The 17,836-nt window shown below is 47.6% G+C and overlaps 1 protein-coding gene across 1 annotated transcript in view; it reads left to right on the top strand.

Moving 5' to 3' along the window:
- Positions 1 to 16,447, top strand: part of SIAH3 (siah E3 ubiquitin protein ligase family member 3) — a 70,563-nt gene extending 54,116 nt beyond the window's left edge. The window contains exon 2 of the mRNA XM_043478276.1: positions 15,562 to 16,447. Coding sequence (XP_043334211.1) covers positions 15,562 to 16,245 — 684 coding nt within the window. The 3' untranslated portion in view covers positions 16,246 to 16,447. The remainder of the gene's footprint in view (positions 1 to 15,561) is intronic.
- Positions 16,448 to 17,836: the final 1,389 nt, after the last annotated feature.

Raw genomic sequence — 17,836 nt, 5'->3', positions numbered from 1 at the left:
TAGCCGGACTGCTCACCCTCCAGGCCCAGCAGGCAGCAATTCTCCTTCCTGCCTTCCCATGTCGGCCCCTTAAGCCTGAAATTTTTATTAAATATGTACCCAGCGACTGGGAGAGCTTTAGAGTCAATAAAACACCTGCCCCTACCTTGCTCAAGGGGATTAACTCCGAGCCGTCAGCAGGGGTGAGGGGGGCCTCACCCCAGAGAGAGGAGACACTTGCAGCTCTTGGCCCACAGCCGGGGGCAGGTCTCCTCCAGTTCTTGGTCCTGCCCCGGTGCTAGTCTCAGTCCTTAGCCCCTAATCTAGACTCAAGAAAGTGCCTTCTGCCCCCAGGACCAAAGGGCTGGCCCTGCCCCATTCCAGGCATGACTGTGCATCCCTTCAATCCTTTCCTCTAATTTCCAGTCTCCCCAGAAGTGTCAGCCATGACCCCATCCTCCAAGCCCAAGGGACATCCACTCCCGTGGATGCCCAGCGCCTGGCCCTGCTGTAACTCCCATCCTTGTCCTCCAATCACCCTAGTTACTAGCATCACAGGCACCCAGATCCACAGAGGAGCAAATGAACACGTGGGAACATAAAAAAAAAAAATTTTCTGCCTTAAGGACCATACAATATGCCCATTTAACAGTGACCTGGAGACAAGAGCCATCCACACCCATTCCCCAGTCTCCTTTCTTTTTTTAAAAATCTGTTAAGATTCTTTTTTTTTTTTTAATGTATTAATTTATTTCTGGCTGAGCTGGGTCTTCATGGCTGCGCACGGGCTTTCTCTAGTGGCAGCGAGCGGGGTCTACTTACTCTCCAGGTGCGGTGGGTCTCTTGCTGCAGAGCTTGGGCTCCAGGGCACAGGCGCAGTAGTTGTGGCTCACAGGCTTAGTTGCTCTGCAGCGTGTGGGATCTTCCCGGACCGGGGATGGAACCCATGTCCCCTGCATTGGCAGGCAGATTCTTCACCACTGCACTACCAGGGAAGTCCTTCGTTCTTCTTTTCTATTTGTTGCTTGGTTTATATTTTTTCATGTACAGCATGTGATGAAGTACACAAATCTCTAGTATGTAACCGGACAGATTTTGACAGATACATGCATCCAACTAACCACTAAAACATTTCCAGCAGCACTTCCTCCCAGAGATCCCCTCATGTCTCTTCCTAGCCAATGCGACCCCACACAACCTCTCACCATAGGTCAACTGTACATGCTTTTGAACTTCATACACATGGGATCATTCAGGATGTACTCTTCTGTGTCTAGCTTCTGTTAACCAAGACGTTTCTGAAATGGATCCATATGTGTAGCAGTCTCATTGTTTTGTGACAGCTAGATAGCATCCCAGCTTATACAGTAGTGTCTCCATTGAAAGCACACTTAGTGGTTTTTACATTTCTAGCTACTGTGAATTAATCCTTCTATAAATATCCGTATGTATGTTTGCTGATCTTACTTTGCTCACTTCTGTCAGGGGCTCAATGTAACTAAAAGGAGTCTGAGATTTTACTCAACTGATCAGCTCACAAGGTAGCCTACCTGTTTCACTGAGGCAGGCAGAAGACACAACACTCCTCAGTCAGAGATGACAGGCAATTCCTCACTCACAGCAACAGCAGGAGCCAGGATATTTGCATTTTTGCACCAGTTCTTTGAGACTCAATCCCCAAAGAGTAATTAACACAGAGAAGGCCAAATGACACCCACCCACAGTAGGGTGCATTACAAATGCTCAGGGAATTCTAATTTTTTTAAATAATTATTTTTATTGATTTATTTGGCTGTGCCAGGACTTCGTTGTGGCACGTGGGATCTCTGATCATTGCAGCATGCAGGATCCTTAGTTGCAGCACGCAAACTCAGTTGTGGCATGTGGGATCTAGTTCCCTGACCAGGGATCAAACCCGGGCCCCCTGCATTGGGAGCACGGAGTCTTACTGGACCACCAGCAAGTATTCCCAACCAATTTTTTTATAATGGACAATGAGTATGCTTGCCCTTAGTTCTAGAGGGAGCTACAATATCTGAGTCCCAAAGAAAGTGAAAGTCGCTCAGTGGTGTTTGACTCTTTGCAACCCCATATACTATACAGTTAAATAAATAAGCAGGGTGGCAATACACAGCCTTGACGTACTCCTTTTCCTATTTGGAACCAGTCTGTTGGTCCATGTCCAGTTCTAACTGTTGCTTCCTGACCTGCATATAGGTTTCTCGAGAGGTGGGTCAGGTGGTCTGGTATTCCCATCTCTTTCACAATTTTCACAAGCTGGAATCAAGATTGCCGGGAGAAATATAAATAAATTCAGATATGCAGATGACACCACCCTTATGGCAGAAAGTGAAGAGGAACTAAAAAGCCTCTTGATGAAAGGGAAAGAGGAGAGTGAAAAAGTTGCCTTAAAGCTCAACATTCAGAAAACTAAGATCATGGTATCTGGTCCCATCACTTCATGGGAAATAGATGGGGAAACAGTGGAAGCAGTGTCGGACTTTGTTTTTTTGGGCTCCAAAATCACTGCAGATGGTGACTGCAGCCATGAAATTAAAAGATGCTTACTCCTTGGAAGGAAAGTTATGACCAACCTAGATAGCATATTAAAAAGCAGAGACATTACTTTGCCAACAAAGGTCCGTCTGGTCAAGGCTACGGTTTTTCCAGTGGTCATGTATGGATGTGAGAGTCGGACTGTGAAGAAAGCTGAGCACCAAAAAATTGATGCTTTCGAACTGTGGTGTTGGAGAAGACTCTTCAGAGTCCCTTGGACTACAAGGAGATCCAACCAGTCCACCCTAAAGGAGATAAGTCCTGGGTGTTCATTGGAAGGACTGATGCTGAAGCTGAAACTCCAGTACTTTGGCCACCTCATGCAAAGAGTTGACTCATTGGAAAAGACCCTGATGCTGGGAGGGATTGGGGGCAGGAGGAGAAGGGGATGACAGAGGATGAGATGGCTGGATGGCATCACCGACTCGATGGACATGAGTTTGAGTAAACTCCAGGAGTCGGTGATGGACAGGGAGGCCTGGCGTGCTGTGATTCATGGGGTCTCAAAGAGTCGGACATGACTGAGCGACTGAACTGAACTGAACTGATACTATACAGTCCATGGAATTCTCCAGGCCAGAATACTGGAGTGGGTAGTCTTTCCCTTCTACAGGGGATCTTCCCAACCCAAGGATCGAACCCAGGTCTCCCACATTGCAGGTGGATTCTTTACCAACTGAGCTATCAGGGAAGCCCCATCTGAGTCCCAAGGCTGTAAGCAAATCTGTCTTTTGCTCCAGAGGGAAATACTCTCTATCTCAAGGTTGTTCAGTATACAAACATCCATGAAAACATAGTCTGAAACAAAGGGCACTGAATGCCTGGCTTGCCAGGTATACAGAAATGCAAGAGTTCAACAGAGAACTGTTTCCCAACAGATGAATGCTAAGGGGTAGAGGTGCTGAGTCAAAGTGGCTGTCTTGTATTGAGCTGTAGCAGATACTGCCCCAAAAGTGGCCCAACGTGACTGTACCAATTTATACTCCCATTGGCAGTGTCTGAGGTTTCACCCACTCCACACACTTGCCCACATGTGGTACTGCTGATCCGTTTCATTCAAGCCATCCCAGTGTGCCCATGCCTTTGTTTATTCAGGAACTCTTCCACATAGCAGATGCCTGAGGTCATTTAAAATGATGGTTCAGATCAACATGAATATTATTGCCTTTACCAAATTTTCATTTGTCAACTATATATTAATAGCCGTATATCAGGTAAACTGTGGGTAGTGCAGGCGTGAGGCTCCAGGAAGCAGATACACAGGGCAATCTTCTCTCAGGAAACATATTTTACAGATGTAGAAAGGGACTTCCTTGGTGGTCCGGTAATTAAGATTTCATGCTTCCAATGTAGGGGTTGTGGGTTTGATTCCTGGTCGAGGGACTAAGATCCCACATGCCTCGTGGTGCAGCCAAAAAACAAAACAAAACAAAACAAAAGACATAGAAAGGGAGGAAGAGGCTCTCTCAAGCAATGAGAGCCTGTCTTAGGGGAGGGCACTGCCTTACATAACGCCATTTAGGCCTGGCCACCGTGGGTGAGAGACCCTAGGAGAAATGCTCAATCAATGGAGGAGAAAGGGGTGAGCTTCTAAGAAGCTGGGGGGACCAATGCACATCTGCTCATAGAATTGCCTAAACTTTCCAGCACCTTTGCATTGCCCAAAATGCTAGTAGATGATATTTCTCAGCCGCTCAGTCGTGTCTGACTCTTTGCAAACCCATGTACCACAACACGCCAGGCTTCCCTGTCCTTCACCATCTCCCAGAGTATACTCAAACTCATGTCCATTGAGTCAGTGATGCCATCCAACCATCTCATCCTCTGTTGTCCCCTTCTCCTCCTACCCTCAATCTTTCCCAGCATCACAGTCTTTTCCAATGAGTCAGCTCTTCATATCAGGTGGCCAAAGTATTGGAGCTTCAGCTTTAGGCCTTCTAATGAATATTCAGAGTGGATTTCCTTTAGGATTGACTGGTTTGATCTCCTTACTATCCAAGTAGATGATGATAATGAAGATAATAATGATCAGTTATTGAGTACCTCCTATGTTTCAGGCACTAAATTAGGCTCTTTATATGTATTGTGTTACTCTGTACATTGCAACCAGCATCCATTGGCTAGTGATGAGATGAAAATATTGAGTAAAAGGCTTTCCATGAGTGCAAACACTGGTCTGGAATGCGAGCTGTCAGGGAGGTCTGAAGGGGTTCTGGAAAGGTTTTGGTGTTTTTATGATTCCATCCAATCCAGTTATGAGTCTAGAAATTATGTAGAGTGAATTCCCTTAGCTTACATCTTCAGCAGCTAGCTATTCAATAACTGTGATAATAGTGATGATGGCAATAATGATAATAATATCTTCTTACTCTGACTTAGGCACTATACAATGTGTTGGGTTGGCCAGAAAATTCACTTGGATTTTTCGGTAACAGCTTATGGATAAACCCGAACGAACTTTTTGGCCAACCCAATATTGTGTTTCATTCAGTCCTTAATCCAACCTTCTGAGATATTACAATTCCCATCCCAACCTTCTGAGATATTACAATTCCCATCTTATAAAGGAAGAAGCAAGAATAGACAGGTTAATGAATGAGCCCATGGTCTCAGAGCTTTTAAAAGCAAAGCCAGGATTCATCCCCCAGTGGGTCTGCCTTCAAAAATGTTTTCTTTCTCCCCTGCAGCACTGTCTTTCCATCCACCCTTGGTCAAACGACACTTCCTATTTTAGGGGCAGGCTTATCGGAAGGCCCAATTTGCTAAAAATGATTATTGGGAATTAAGTGTGCTGTTGGAAGATGGGTGTTTTTTGTTTTTTTTGTTTTTTTTTTGGTATGTGAAATGACCTGGTTCTCTGCTCTAGATTTATACAGCTCTGGTGTTAGCCCAGGGATACTGAGCTGACAATCATTCTGGGAAAGACTAGGCTACATCCACATCTGGCTGTAGACGCTTCCTGACAGCGAGGCCATTCCCTGTCCCAGTCATCCTAAGGCAAGCCTCAGGGAGGAAACCAGAATTCTGAGCAGAGGTCCTAAGCAAACAGAGAGGAAACCCTTGCTTCTATCATCTTGGACCTGGAAGATTTAGAGGAATGCAGATGTGTAGGCATGAATTCCTCACTGCTGGGAGATTTGGAGACGGACTGGGAGACAGGATGAGATGGGCCTGAAAGTCATTGTTGTTGTTATTTAGTCGCTCAGTTGTGTCTGACTCTTTTGTGATCCCACAGACTGTACACACCACTCCCCTAGGCTCCTCTGTCCATGTGATTTCCCAGGCAAGAATACTGCAGTGGGTTGCCATTTCTTTCTCCAGGTGATCTTCCTGACCCAGATGGAAAAGGTTAAGACCCAAAGGAATGTAACCATTCATTCAAAAACAAAAAAAACAAACAAAAACAGTTATTGCGCCCTTTAAGGTACCTGATAATGTTCTAGAGATACAATAGTGAACACAGGCAAATTCCTAGTCCCAAGAAACTTACATTGCAGTAGGGAAGACTCCGTTTAGTTCAGTTCAATTCTGTCACTCAGTCATGTCCGACTCTTTCCTGACGATATACAAAAAAATGTATGAGCTACAGATACTATAATATATAGTTGTATAGAACTGAAAATACTAGGAAGTGAACTAAAGCAGAGTAAGGGGATTGAGAGGGTTTCTTTAACAGTTAAGTGAAGGACAGCCTCAGAGTACAGGCAGTTGTGGAACAGAGATGTGAATGAAGTGTGACAGTGAGCCATGTGGGTATGTGGGATTGTTTCAAGTAAGGGGAATAGACAGTGCAAAATCCCTGGGGCAAGTGTGTGGATAGCATGTTCAAAAAAAACAGTAAGAGGTCTATGTGCTTAGGCTGAGTAACAAATAGGATGCAGAGGGAAAAAAAAAGATGATGCAGAGAATGTGGGGTTTTGTTCTTTGTAGTTGATTTACAATGTTGTGTTAGTTTCAGATTTACAGCAAAGTGAATCAGTTATGCATATAAGAATATATATATATATACACATATACATATACATATATATCTATACATTCCTTTTCACATTCTTTTCCATTGTAGGTTGTTGTGAGTATTGAATATAGTTCCCTGTGCTATATAGCAGGTCCTGGCTGTTTATCTATTTTATATACAGTAGTATGTATCTGTTAATCCCAAATTCCCAGTTTATCCCTCCTCCTCTCTTTCCCCTTTGGTAACCATAAGTTTGTCTTCTATGTCATGGGTCTATTTCTGTTTTATAAATAAGTTCATTCATATCACTTTTTTAGATTGCATATATGCTTGATATCATATATTTGTTTTTGTCTGACTTCCCTTATTATAATATTTGGCTCCATCTATGTTGTTGCAGATGGCATTAATTCATTTTTTATAACTGAGTAATATTCCATTATATATATATAATGTGTTTATATATATATATATATAACACCACGTCTTTTTAATCCATTCATCTGTCTACATACATTTAAGTTGCTTCCATGTAATGGCTATTGTAAACAGTGATGTTATGAACACTGGGCTACAGGTATCTTTTTGAATTAGAGTTTTCATCTTTTCTGGATATATGCCCTAGAGCAAGATGGCTGAATCCTATGGGAGCTCTATTTTTAGTTTTTAAAGGAATCTCCATACTGTTTCCATAGTGGCTGCACCAATTTAAATTCTGAGAATGTAGGAGGCTCCCTTTTCTCCACACCCTCTCCAGCATTTATTAATTGTAGACTTTTTTGATGATGGCCATTCTGACCAATGTGATTTCACTGTTTGATTTGCATTTCTCTAAGAATTCGTGAGGCTGAACATTTTTGCATGTGCTTACTGGCCACCTGTACCTCTTCTAGAGTGTGTTGGCTCTTGATGGCACACATAGGAGTTTGTGCTTCATTCTGACAGTGATGGAAGACCATTACAAGATTTTGTGATAAAAGTTACAGTCTCTATGAGGCCAAGAATGGATGCAGGAAGACTTGTGTATTCATTTCTTAGGGCTGCCATGCAAATTACTATAAATTTGGTGGCTCAAAATACTAAAAATTTATTTTCAATGGTTCTAGAGGCCAAAGGGCTAAAATCAAGTTGTCAACAGGCCCATGCTCCCTCTGCAGGCTCTAGGAGAGAATCCTTCCTTGCATCTTCTGGTTCTGATGCTCCAGGTGTTCCTTGGCTTGCAGCAGCACCACTCCAACCTCCACCTCCATCTTTACGTGGCTTTCTCTTCTGTGTCTATGTCTTCTCCTCTTCTGTCTCTCCTAAGAAGACTTGTCATTGGATTTAGGGCCTCTCTGGATAATCCAGGGTGACCTCTTGAAATCCTTCATTTATTTAGATCTGCAAAGACCCGTTTCTCACATAAAGTCACATTTACAGTTCTAGGGGTTAGGATGTAGACATATCTTTTGGGGGTCACCTTTCAAATCAATACAACTAGTTACGAGGCTGTCACATTAGCCCAGAAAGGCGGTGAGGCTGACTTGCCTTAGATTGGCAGCAGCCAGGTGGTGAAGAGTGGCTGGACTGTATTAGGGTGAGAGCTCAACAGGGAGGAGTCACTCATTCAGCATCTCCAGGGATATTTCTTGGGTACCAACCATGTTGCAAGCTCTGCCAGCACTGAGGATACAGCAGGCAAGAAAAGATGCAATGCTCAGGGACCTGCGTTCACATCACAGTCCTGCAGCAAACCTGGATGTTCAGTGTATCGTGTGTCACAAAGGAACACAGGGCGGACAGACCTGCCCTGGTCAGCACAGAACACTGCAAGGAATGCAACTTAGCCAGGCCAAAGGGTGCCTTGTAGGTGAGCGATGGGGAGGGTGGCGAGTTCAGCTGGAGAGAAATGAATTTATGGACTGCCTGGTCAAGATGTCTTTAAAGAATCACACACACAAGGGTGGCATGAGGTCTTGGGGCGGCCTGGCCATGAACATGTCTCAGACCGCCCAGGACTAACTGCCACCTACTCATGGCCTGCCAACACAGGTGCTGCTGAAGTTTTCATTTGCATATGTAACCATTTTTAGCAACCCACTCCCTCTCTTAAGCTGACAGCCCTGATCCTACCATAGCAACACCAGGCACACGAGCAAAACCGTTGCTCACAACCTGAGGTTGTTCAGATTGGCTGAGATTGTGTTCCTAGCATGCTAGGCCCTGCCCTTGAGTCACCCCGGGGTCCTGACGTCATCCCATGGCGAGGCTTACAGTCTTTAGGTAATTAAATCTTAACCTATAAACGGCTCCCTAGAGGCCCAGCGATTCACTTGCTGGCAGCAGATATAAAAGTCTGATGACTCGAAAAGGTGCTTTTAAGGAAAGGTCTTTCGTCTATAAGACTCATAAAACTCATTAGTATGCTCAAAACCCCATGGATGAAAGACAGAGGCGGAGAGGAAACAGCGATTCCTCCGCCGCCGGTGCGGGACTCCTCCGCCAAGTGGGTGCCGGACTCCTCCGCCACTGGTGTGGGACTCCTCCGCCACGTGGGTGCCGGACTCCTCCGCCACGTGGGTGCCGGACTCCTCCGCCAAGTGGGAGCGGGACTCCTCCGCCACGTGGGTGCCGGACTCCTCCGCCATTGGTGCGGCACTCCTCTGCCAAGTGGGTGCCGAACTCCTCCGCGGCGTGGTTTGACCGCAGACCCGCCCCTAACGTTCGGGGGACTGAAGTGCCGGCGGAGGCGCACACGCTGCCTGTCTGTACACTTCGAAGCAAGAGATCAAGGGACGCGACTCTTCGAATACGTCGTACCCTCCTGCTTTAATAACCAGCCCTTCGCGATGATGCGGAGACCGCAGCCACCGGCCAGCAGCCTGTCTCACTTTCTTCTTACTGAGGCTCCGTCTCACGTTGTGATGAGTCCCAAGGCAGAGGCAAGTGGACGCCCCCGGCCTACCCGGCCAAGCTCTGACTACTCCCCTACTCGCCACACCTCACGTCTACCGTTGCCCGCCTTCTGGGTACTGGATCCTAGAAATAGCTCAGGCTCCTGGAAGCTGAGTCAAGGGTCCTTGGGTAGGGAATTCTAGGACCCCCGTTTCCTGGAGTGCGGACTAGAAGGGCCAGTTCAGGCCGCGGGGGTACAACCCAAGTAGGCCCTCATCCTCATAGGGGAGGGCGCAGCTGGGGGCGGGCCTGTAATCTTGGGTTGAAGTTACCTCCTGGTGATTGTTGACAGAAAACGAATGAGGCGGTATGGGGGCATCCAGCCTTGTGTTAGGTCACTGGTTCCAGCGGGGCAAGTGGGTCCAGATCAATCTAACAGGTGGGCGATTTCCCAGGTTGGTCCAGCAGACCGTCCCCCAGATGGTAAGAAATCATCTGCTATGAATAAAGAGGATGCTGAGACTCGGGGAGTAATCTCTGTAAAAAGCAAAGAGAGTGGCTAACTGGCAGGAGAAGTTGCTTCTTTAACGCTGTTATTGTACTTCCTGTAATGGCAGCTGGACACGAACCCGTGCCTGGACGTGAATCAGGTCCAAGTGTCCCATCACTGCCGAGTTCTGGGGGAGGAACTACCGGGAGACCAAGCTGATGAGCCCACAGCTGTCAACTCATGCTGACCCACGTGCACATACATATATACCCACATATTTCTACAGGAAGGAAGGGTAGAGGACAGAGCCTCTGACCGAAGGCCAGCAGCCTTTGCGTGGATAGGCTCTAGATATGAACCACTCATTCATCCACTCATTCATCCATCCAATCAAGCAGCGAATGCTGAGAGTCTAGGACTCCAGACACTGCACAGTGCTAGCTTTGCCTATCACCGGACCAGGCGGGGGCAAAGTCAACACAATCCCTACCCTCTTTGTCTTCCAAGCTACCTAAGGCGAGAAAGCCACCCGCCCTGTGATTTTCCAAATAAGTTGAAATAAATGCAGTAGTGAACTGTATAGACAGATCTTAACTGCTGCTTGACTTCGCAGGTCAGGGAGGGAGGGAGCATCTCTTGTCTTACTAGGGCAGATGGTCTCAAAGACACAAGACCAGCTGGGACCACGATTGACAACCTGCTGGGCGGCCATGGGCCAGGATCCAGGAACTCAAGAAAGGCCCCGGGTGCTTGAGGACTGAGTTATATTTTTGCTGTCACAGTGTTGTCCACATATTTCTACACAGCCAGGGTCTGGATTTATAAGACAAGCAGCTTGGTCAGGAGATGTCAGAGACCATAGGAACAGTACCTGTGTAGACATCTGTATGGATGCCTTTTGTCCCTTTTCACCCACAGACCTTGGTTTTTAAAAATCGATCCACCCAAATTTTTATCTTCCTCTTTTCACAGTAATAACTCATTTTCCTCTTCTCTAATTAGCATATATGGGGCTTCCTGGATGGCACTAGTAGTAAAGAACCCATCTGCCAATGCAAGAGATGTAAGAGATGCAAGTTCAGTCCCTGGGTTGGGAAGATCCCCTGGAGAAGAGCATGGCAACCCACTCCAGGATTCTTGCCTGGAGAATCCCATGGACAGATGGCTGCAGCCTGTGGGGTTGCAGAGTCGGACATGACTGAAGCAGCTTAGCACGTGCTCACCCATGGCATATATAGCTCAGGACTCAAAGTTTCTGTATATTTGCTAACCATTGTCTCCTTGCTCAATTTACATAACTTTTACTGCCAACAAGAAAAGTTTGTATGTATGTAGTGATCTAACAAGACAAAGATTCTGATATTCTTAGAGATGGCATGAGACCATGGGAAGTCCTTGACTCAGTGGCTAGATTCAGAAATAGTTATGGAACAAACTCCTGGGTTCATCCTTAAAATACAGAATTACTCTGAAATGTTTTAAACAATCTTCATACATCTATTATGCTGATTAACAAACTACTAATTTCACCAATGGAAACCTCTGTGGAAATGTTAATTAGCAGCATCTGGTGTGGATCAGAAATATGGATACTAAGCGAGGCAATTGTAGTCATTATCTCTGAAGTGTGGCCTTTCAGATAAAATGTTAGGTGATCACCTCAAAGTGTGAATTCCTGATTAGGGAATTGACAGCCCCTGGAGTGTAGGTTAAAAATGTACACATTTCTATCACAATCTCTCAACTGAAGCATTTTAAAGAAAATTACAGACATTATCATGCTGCCCACATGAAGATCTCATTCATTCAGTGTTCTAAGTATAACAGTCTGGGGAAAAGCAGCATAACACATTTTTGAAGGAAGACAGTCTAGTGGAAATAAAAGCCCCATCGTTGTTTTCTATCTCAGCATAACTCATTTCTTGACTTTGGTGGAAGTTTTTCCAGAGTCCTCCTGGCTTCGTGTGCACATGCACAGTCATGCTAGGTTTTGATGGGGGGGAGGCGAGAAAATGGAATGGGAAACACTAAACCTTCAGCCTTGACCATCCTTCCCAGAAATAGGGAATTTTTAAACGCTACAGAGTGGGACCTGGAGCGGGTACAATTACTCTTCCATCTTTGCAGACCTGATGCCTGGCTAGGTTCTGGCCATGACTGTTTTCCAGTGTTCTGGTTGTTGTTATTGTTGTTGTTCAGTCTCGAGGTCATGTCCGACTCTCTGTGACCCGGTAGACTGCAGCCCAACAGGCTTCTCTGTCCTCCACTATCTCCCGGAGTTTGCTCAAATTCACGTTCATTGAATTGGTGATACTATCTAGCCATTTCATCCTCTGCCACCCCCTCCTCCTTTTGCTTACACTCTTACCCAGCATCGGGGTCTTTTCCAACATCCTGATACCTGCCCTGAAATATAACTCCTCCCCATCTTCTCTCCTGTGTGTGAAATACATTGATAGCATTGCTGAAAGTACTGAAAGCTTCACTTCATTAACTCTCATAAATAAGGACATGAGCAAACTCAAAACCCATGACTGTCATTTGAAATTGGGTGCAAAACCCACCTTCAGCTGAAATGCCTCCATTAGCATGGCACTGTTCCTGGAATCAGGCAGAAGGACAGAGCAGTCCTCCAGATGAGCTCACAGATCAGAGGGAGCAGAGGCTGGAGAAAGGGTCACATGGTGTTTCCAGGGGCAGGTTTCCTTTTTGGACACCAGGATTTGGAGGGATAGCCATTACCAACCATGGGAGTGTGGCTGATGAAATTAAGGAAGAAGTCTTTAAATTCAATTACACCCTCAGTGGAAATGGTCTCACTAATGCTTGTGGAGAGAATTATACCCAGTCCATAAAGCCTAACATTTCTAAACCTAATTTTGCGAATTATTCTAAAGGTTAATTCAAGATCTCTCTTCCAAATGGCAAGTTAAGGACAGCCAATGGAAGGAAGGCGTCCTCGGACTGACTGAGGGGTTTATCAGCCTGGAAGAGTTCATTAGTTTTAATTAGTGTAATCACTAATGTTGCATTAACAGTTTAGTGAAGGAAAGTAATTACTCACACATCCACTGTATAAGATGGGAAGATTAGAATTCATTTTCCAAAACGATTAGCATTTTGCCAATTAAAAGAATCCTTTCTCCCAGCCAGCGGCCCTGTGACCTCGCTCACCCAGAAGATTGTGTGTGTAAATGAAACATATTTTGCATCAGGAGAAGGAGCAGGAAGAAATGAAGGATTAAGGCTGTGTTTATTCTCAGCTCCTTCCCAGGGCACAGCAAGCGAGCGCAGCAGTCTCTGTGAGTTTAGGACGTGTTTGCATAGTCATTCACTCTGGAATACACCGCTGGCAGCTTTGTTACCCTGCCACAATTAAACAGTGGGAAGGCCAGGGGAAGATGAGGCCAGAAGGAAGGAAGGGGAGAGTCTGGCTGGAACAATCATGGCTCGAGTCCAGGGATTGGACAAGTGCCAGGACTCCACTGTGGTCCCATCTTGAGTGCACGCTCTACCGCTGGGCTTGGGGCATCGCACTGCCCAAGGGGGCTCCCTAAAGCCCTTGGGCCCTCCTCCCAATTGCCCCAAGTGCTGGGTGCCACCTCTGTGCCCACTCTTTGGCAACATGGTCCGACGGCTCTCCCGCCCTGCTCCTTGCCATCTCTGCCAGATCCCCTAGCAACAGCCACTTGGAATTTCTCATTTCTTAAACATCCCATGTTCTTTCAGATCCGGCTCCTTGGAACCTGCTACTCACAAACCTTTTGCCCGTTTTGTTAGAGCATCACCCTCCTGCCTCACCGAGGGTAGACAGCACTTCGCACTGACCAGGACAGCTGCTGCCCCCACTCTGCACGCTCAGAGCCCCTCCCGGCATCCTGCATCCTTGCACTGTGTTATGTTACACTAATCACAGTGAACCGCTGAGACGGGAGCAGGGATCCTACCCTGTTCAGTATTCTCAGCCCGGGCCCAGGGGCTGCATGTGTCAGCTGGTGTATACATTTTCGTCAGATGGCTTAATGATTGTGGACAGGTATCAGCCCTCCCTACCTCCCCCTCATCGGCCTTATCAAAGCTCAGCCAAGGAAGCCCAGAGTGGTCGGATCAAGGAACATCACAGAGGAGGGAACAGAGACATCTGCATGCAGGTGGACACTGCCTCTTCACAAGCGCATTTCCAGAGGGAGCTGACCCTGGCTGAGTGCATCTCCCGGGCTTCCTTCTGAGTGCATTCAGCCAACAGGAGGCACCGGCAGGGGGCTGGGGGGAGGGAAGAAAGGCAGGCCGTGCTGCTGCTTCCTGACTCCCTCCTTACTTTGATTTTATATCAGTACTGCGTGTGTGCTTGCTAAGTCGCTTCAGTCGTGTCCAACTCTTTGTAACCCTATGGACGGTAGCCCACCAGGCTCCTCTGTCCATGGGATTCTCCAGGCAAGAATACGGGAGTGGGTGGCCATGCCCTTCTCCAGGGGATCTTCCCAACCCAGGGATGGAATCTGCATCTCTTAACGTGTCCCTGCATCGGCAGGTGGGTTCTTTACCACTAGTGCCACCTAGGAAGCCTGGTGGTGAGCCCCTGGTAAGTTGTTCTTTAACAATGAGTCTAAAGCAGGACAGATGTGTGCCTGGTGGAGCCAAGTCCCAGGAGTCACAGCGGAGACTCCCGCCCTGGGGACCGCGGTCCAGCTGCACACAGTCAGCTCTGCGTGCCGTGGTGGTTTTACAACCATGAAGGGCATCTCAGATAGTACCACCCCTGGCAGCACTGGAAGGACAAACGGGTATTTACCGAAATTTTGTTCTAAAAATAACACTAATGATAAAATAGGGCGGGGGGGGGGGGAATCCATTGACCTCCAGACCCTGCAGAAAAATATCAACAATATCAGAAAAGAACAGAAAAATTGATTTCTTTGTTCCTTATGACCATCATAATGCATGCTATTCAAAGGGGGAAATTGCCTGTTTGAGTATCTTATTAAAGAATCAGAAAGGCATAAATATTGCATTTTCTTGGACTGAGTCTTCAGGATGTCAACCACTCAAGACATCCACCACGTCCCTCATTTTTTTAAGTTGTTTTTGTGTTTTTTTTTTTTATAATATACTAATACATTTGGAAAATCTCTTCTTGCAGGAGGAATCTTTTGAAGGAGGTTCTGTTTTCAATTGGGTAAATTTACATTCTGTCCTGAAATGACACACAGATGTACAATGTTTCAGCATCTAAATTTGGCAAAATATGCAAAACAAGGAATTCAGTCTCATTAACCTATTTGTCAAAACAGATAATAACAAGTGTTGACAAGGACATGGAGAAATCAGAACCCTCTTACTTGGCTGATGGGAATGTAAAATGGTGCTGCCATTTCAGAGAACAGTCTGGTGGTTCTATTTTTTTTTTTTTTCCTTTTTACGAAATAAAGCTTTCTCTACCTGTATCGGTTGGAGAGGGAAAGGGCAACCCACTCCAGGATTCTTGCCTGGAAAATCCCATGGACACAGGAGCCTGGCGGGCTACAGTCCACGGGGTCTCAAAGAGTCAGACATGACTGAGCGACCATGTGTCATCACCTGTATTGGAGAGTTTGCTTTCCACACGCTGAACCTGGGGGTTGGGGGGTGTTGGGGGGGTGGTCCTCAGCCAGAGAGACTGATCTCACAGCCACTAACCCACTAAGTCTCTGTCTCTCTCTCACAGTATGTGTCCAGCCGACACACCGTCACTCAGAGCGCCCCGGAGCCCAGCAGCTACGCCCCTCACCACCCTCCCCACCACCACTGCCAGCACCGCTGCCAGCACCAGCCCCATCACCGCCTCTGCCACCACGCCCGGCCCCACCACCTGCACCACCCGGAGGCGGGGCTGCACGCCGCCCGGGTGATGCCCTGCCTGTGCCCCTTGTTCTCCTGCCAGTGGGAAGGCCGCCTGGAGGTGGTGGTGCCCCACCTGCGGCAGATGCACAGAGTGGACATCCTCCAGGGGGCCGACATCGTCTTCCTGGCCACGGACATGCACCTCCCGGCGCCGGCCGACTGGCTCATCATCCACTCCTGCTTCGGCCACCACTTCCTGCTGGTGCTCAGGAAACAGGAGAGGTATGCAGGGCACCCCCAGTTCTTCGCCACCATGATGCTGATCGGGACCCCCACCCAGGCTGACGGCTTCACCTATCGCCTGGAGCTCAACAGAAACCACCGGTGTCTCAAGTGGGAGGCCACGCCCCGGTCTGTCCTGGAGTGCGTGGACTCGGTCATCACCAACGGGGACTGCCTCGTCATCAACACCTCCCTGGCCCAGCACTTCTCTGACAACGGCAGCCTGGCCATCGGGATCGCCATCTCCGCGGCCGCGGAGATCTGCTCCTCGGAGGCTGAGATATGACACGGAGGCCACCGGACGCTCACGTGTGGCCACCCCTCCCCCGAGAAACTCTGCCTGGGCCCTCAGATCTCTGCCTGCCAGGACTCCGGGCTCCTTTCTATTCTCCCTCCTCCCCTCCTTCCTTTCTTTTTTTTGTCTCAGGTACTTTGTGGTATTTGGTATCTGTCTGCCATGGGCATTATATTATGTAAACATCCTGTGATTCAAGACCTTGGTGTGACGTTTGTCCTCATTTGTTGGTGTAGTTTTACAGAACGCTTCTTAACCGGATTCCATCAGAATGGTGATTGCTTGCCACCCTCAGTTCCCTTCTCTCCTGCTGCTCCAATGAGCAACAGTCACCGAGGTCACGAGGCAGACTCTTGGGGTTGAAAGGAGACTAGTGTCCGCATCATTTCCCCCTCCTCCTTTCAGTCTGTTTCAGAGTGAGCTAACTCCGAAGGGTGTGGAGACAGCAGATTATGGAAGAGGACCTGGCCAGCTCAGGGGTGGGTATTGCAGACCAGCTAGACACAACTCTGCCACTTTCCCAGGAGCCTCAGGGGCCACGCTGCTTAGACACGAGACAGTGTCTCCTCCAGGGTGTGGGGCTGGAGGTACCATCATGCCATGTGTCCTCTGGGTTGATCCTGGGGTTCAGGGGAGCAGGCAAGAGGTTGAACCCTCTCTTGGCAGGCAGGCTGCTGTGAGCTTGCCCTCAGCCCGGGCCATTTTTTCCTTCCCTGAAATCAAAGGCCTCAAGGGTTTGGTGCTTTCTAGAAAACTTTGCCCTTCATTGAGCAAGTCCTGGAAAAGAATGGGCAAGACGCAGGGGAAGAGAAGCAGCCAAAAAAAGCAAAGGATAAAATTAATCTCCTACCTTTGGGAGGGCATTCTCCCCAGAGACAGCTTTATTATCAAGTTATAAAATCCATCAGTGTTTTCCCTCGGGGTGGAGCGCTTTTGTATCCAGCAAAGATTCCTCTGTGCTCTCGACAGTTCAGAACCAGAACCATGACTCAGCAGCAGACACAAGGAACTTGGAGGGTGCACCTGGTCCTCTGGCCCGGAGGCCTGGCCCCATCACTCAGACACCTGGGAGGGTCCTCTTTCCTTTCCTTACTTCTAAAATGCCCCGGTGGTCCAGTGGTTAAGACTCTGCGCTTCCAATGATGGAAGCGCGGGTTCGATTCCTGGTCAGGAAACTAAGATCCGACAAGCCACATGATGCAGCTGAAAAAATAAATACATAAAACATGCCAAGGGCCCCATTCAGCACACAGATGCTATCACTGGTCAGTCTGCATCCACCATTCTGCTGCAGGGTGAATGAAGAGGCCACAAAAATCCACATTGCCTGCAGGTGTAGATGGCTTTCTCTTAATTCAGCTGTCAGAACAACAAGCCAACATCTTGTTGTGGAAGTCTCGGGTTTTTGAAGAAAGTAAGCTCATTTAGTCAACGTCGTCTCTTCTAATGGAGCTGAACACCTGTAAATCTTCCCAGGAGGTCCTCTCTTACCTCCTTTTGTCATTTTTGTCCTCTCCTTGGCCACTCCCCATCCGCACCAGAAGCATGGGACCCCCAAGCCCCACACAACGCTGACTAGTGG

The sequence above is a fragment of the Cervus canadensis genome, chromosome 9, assembly GCF_019320065.1.
Source record: "Cervus canadensis isolate Bull #8, Minnesota chromosome 9, ASM1932006v1, whole genome shotgun sequence".
Lineage (NCBI taxonomy): Eukaryota > Metazoa > Chordata > Mammalia > Artiodactyla > Cervidae > Cervus > Cervus canadensis.
The sequence above is the reverse complement of the archived record's forward strand: the minus strand, read 5'-3'. Positions and strand labels throughout refer to the sequence as shown.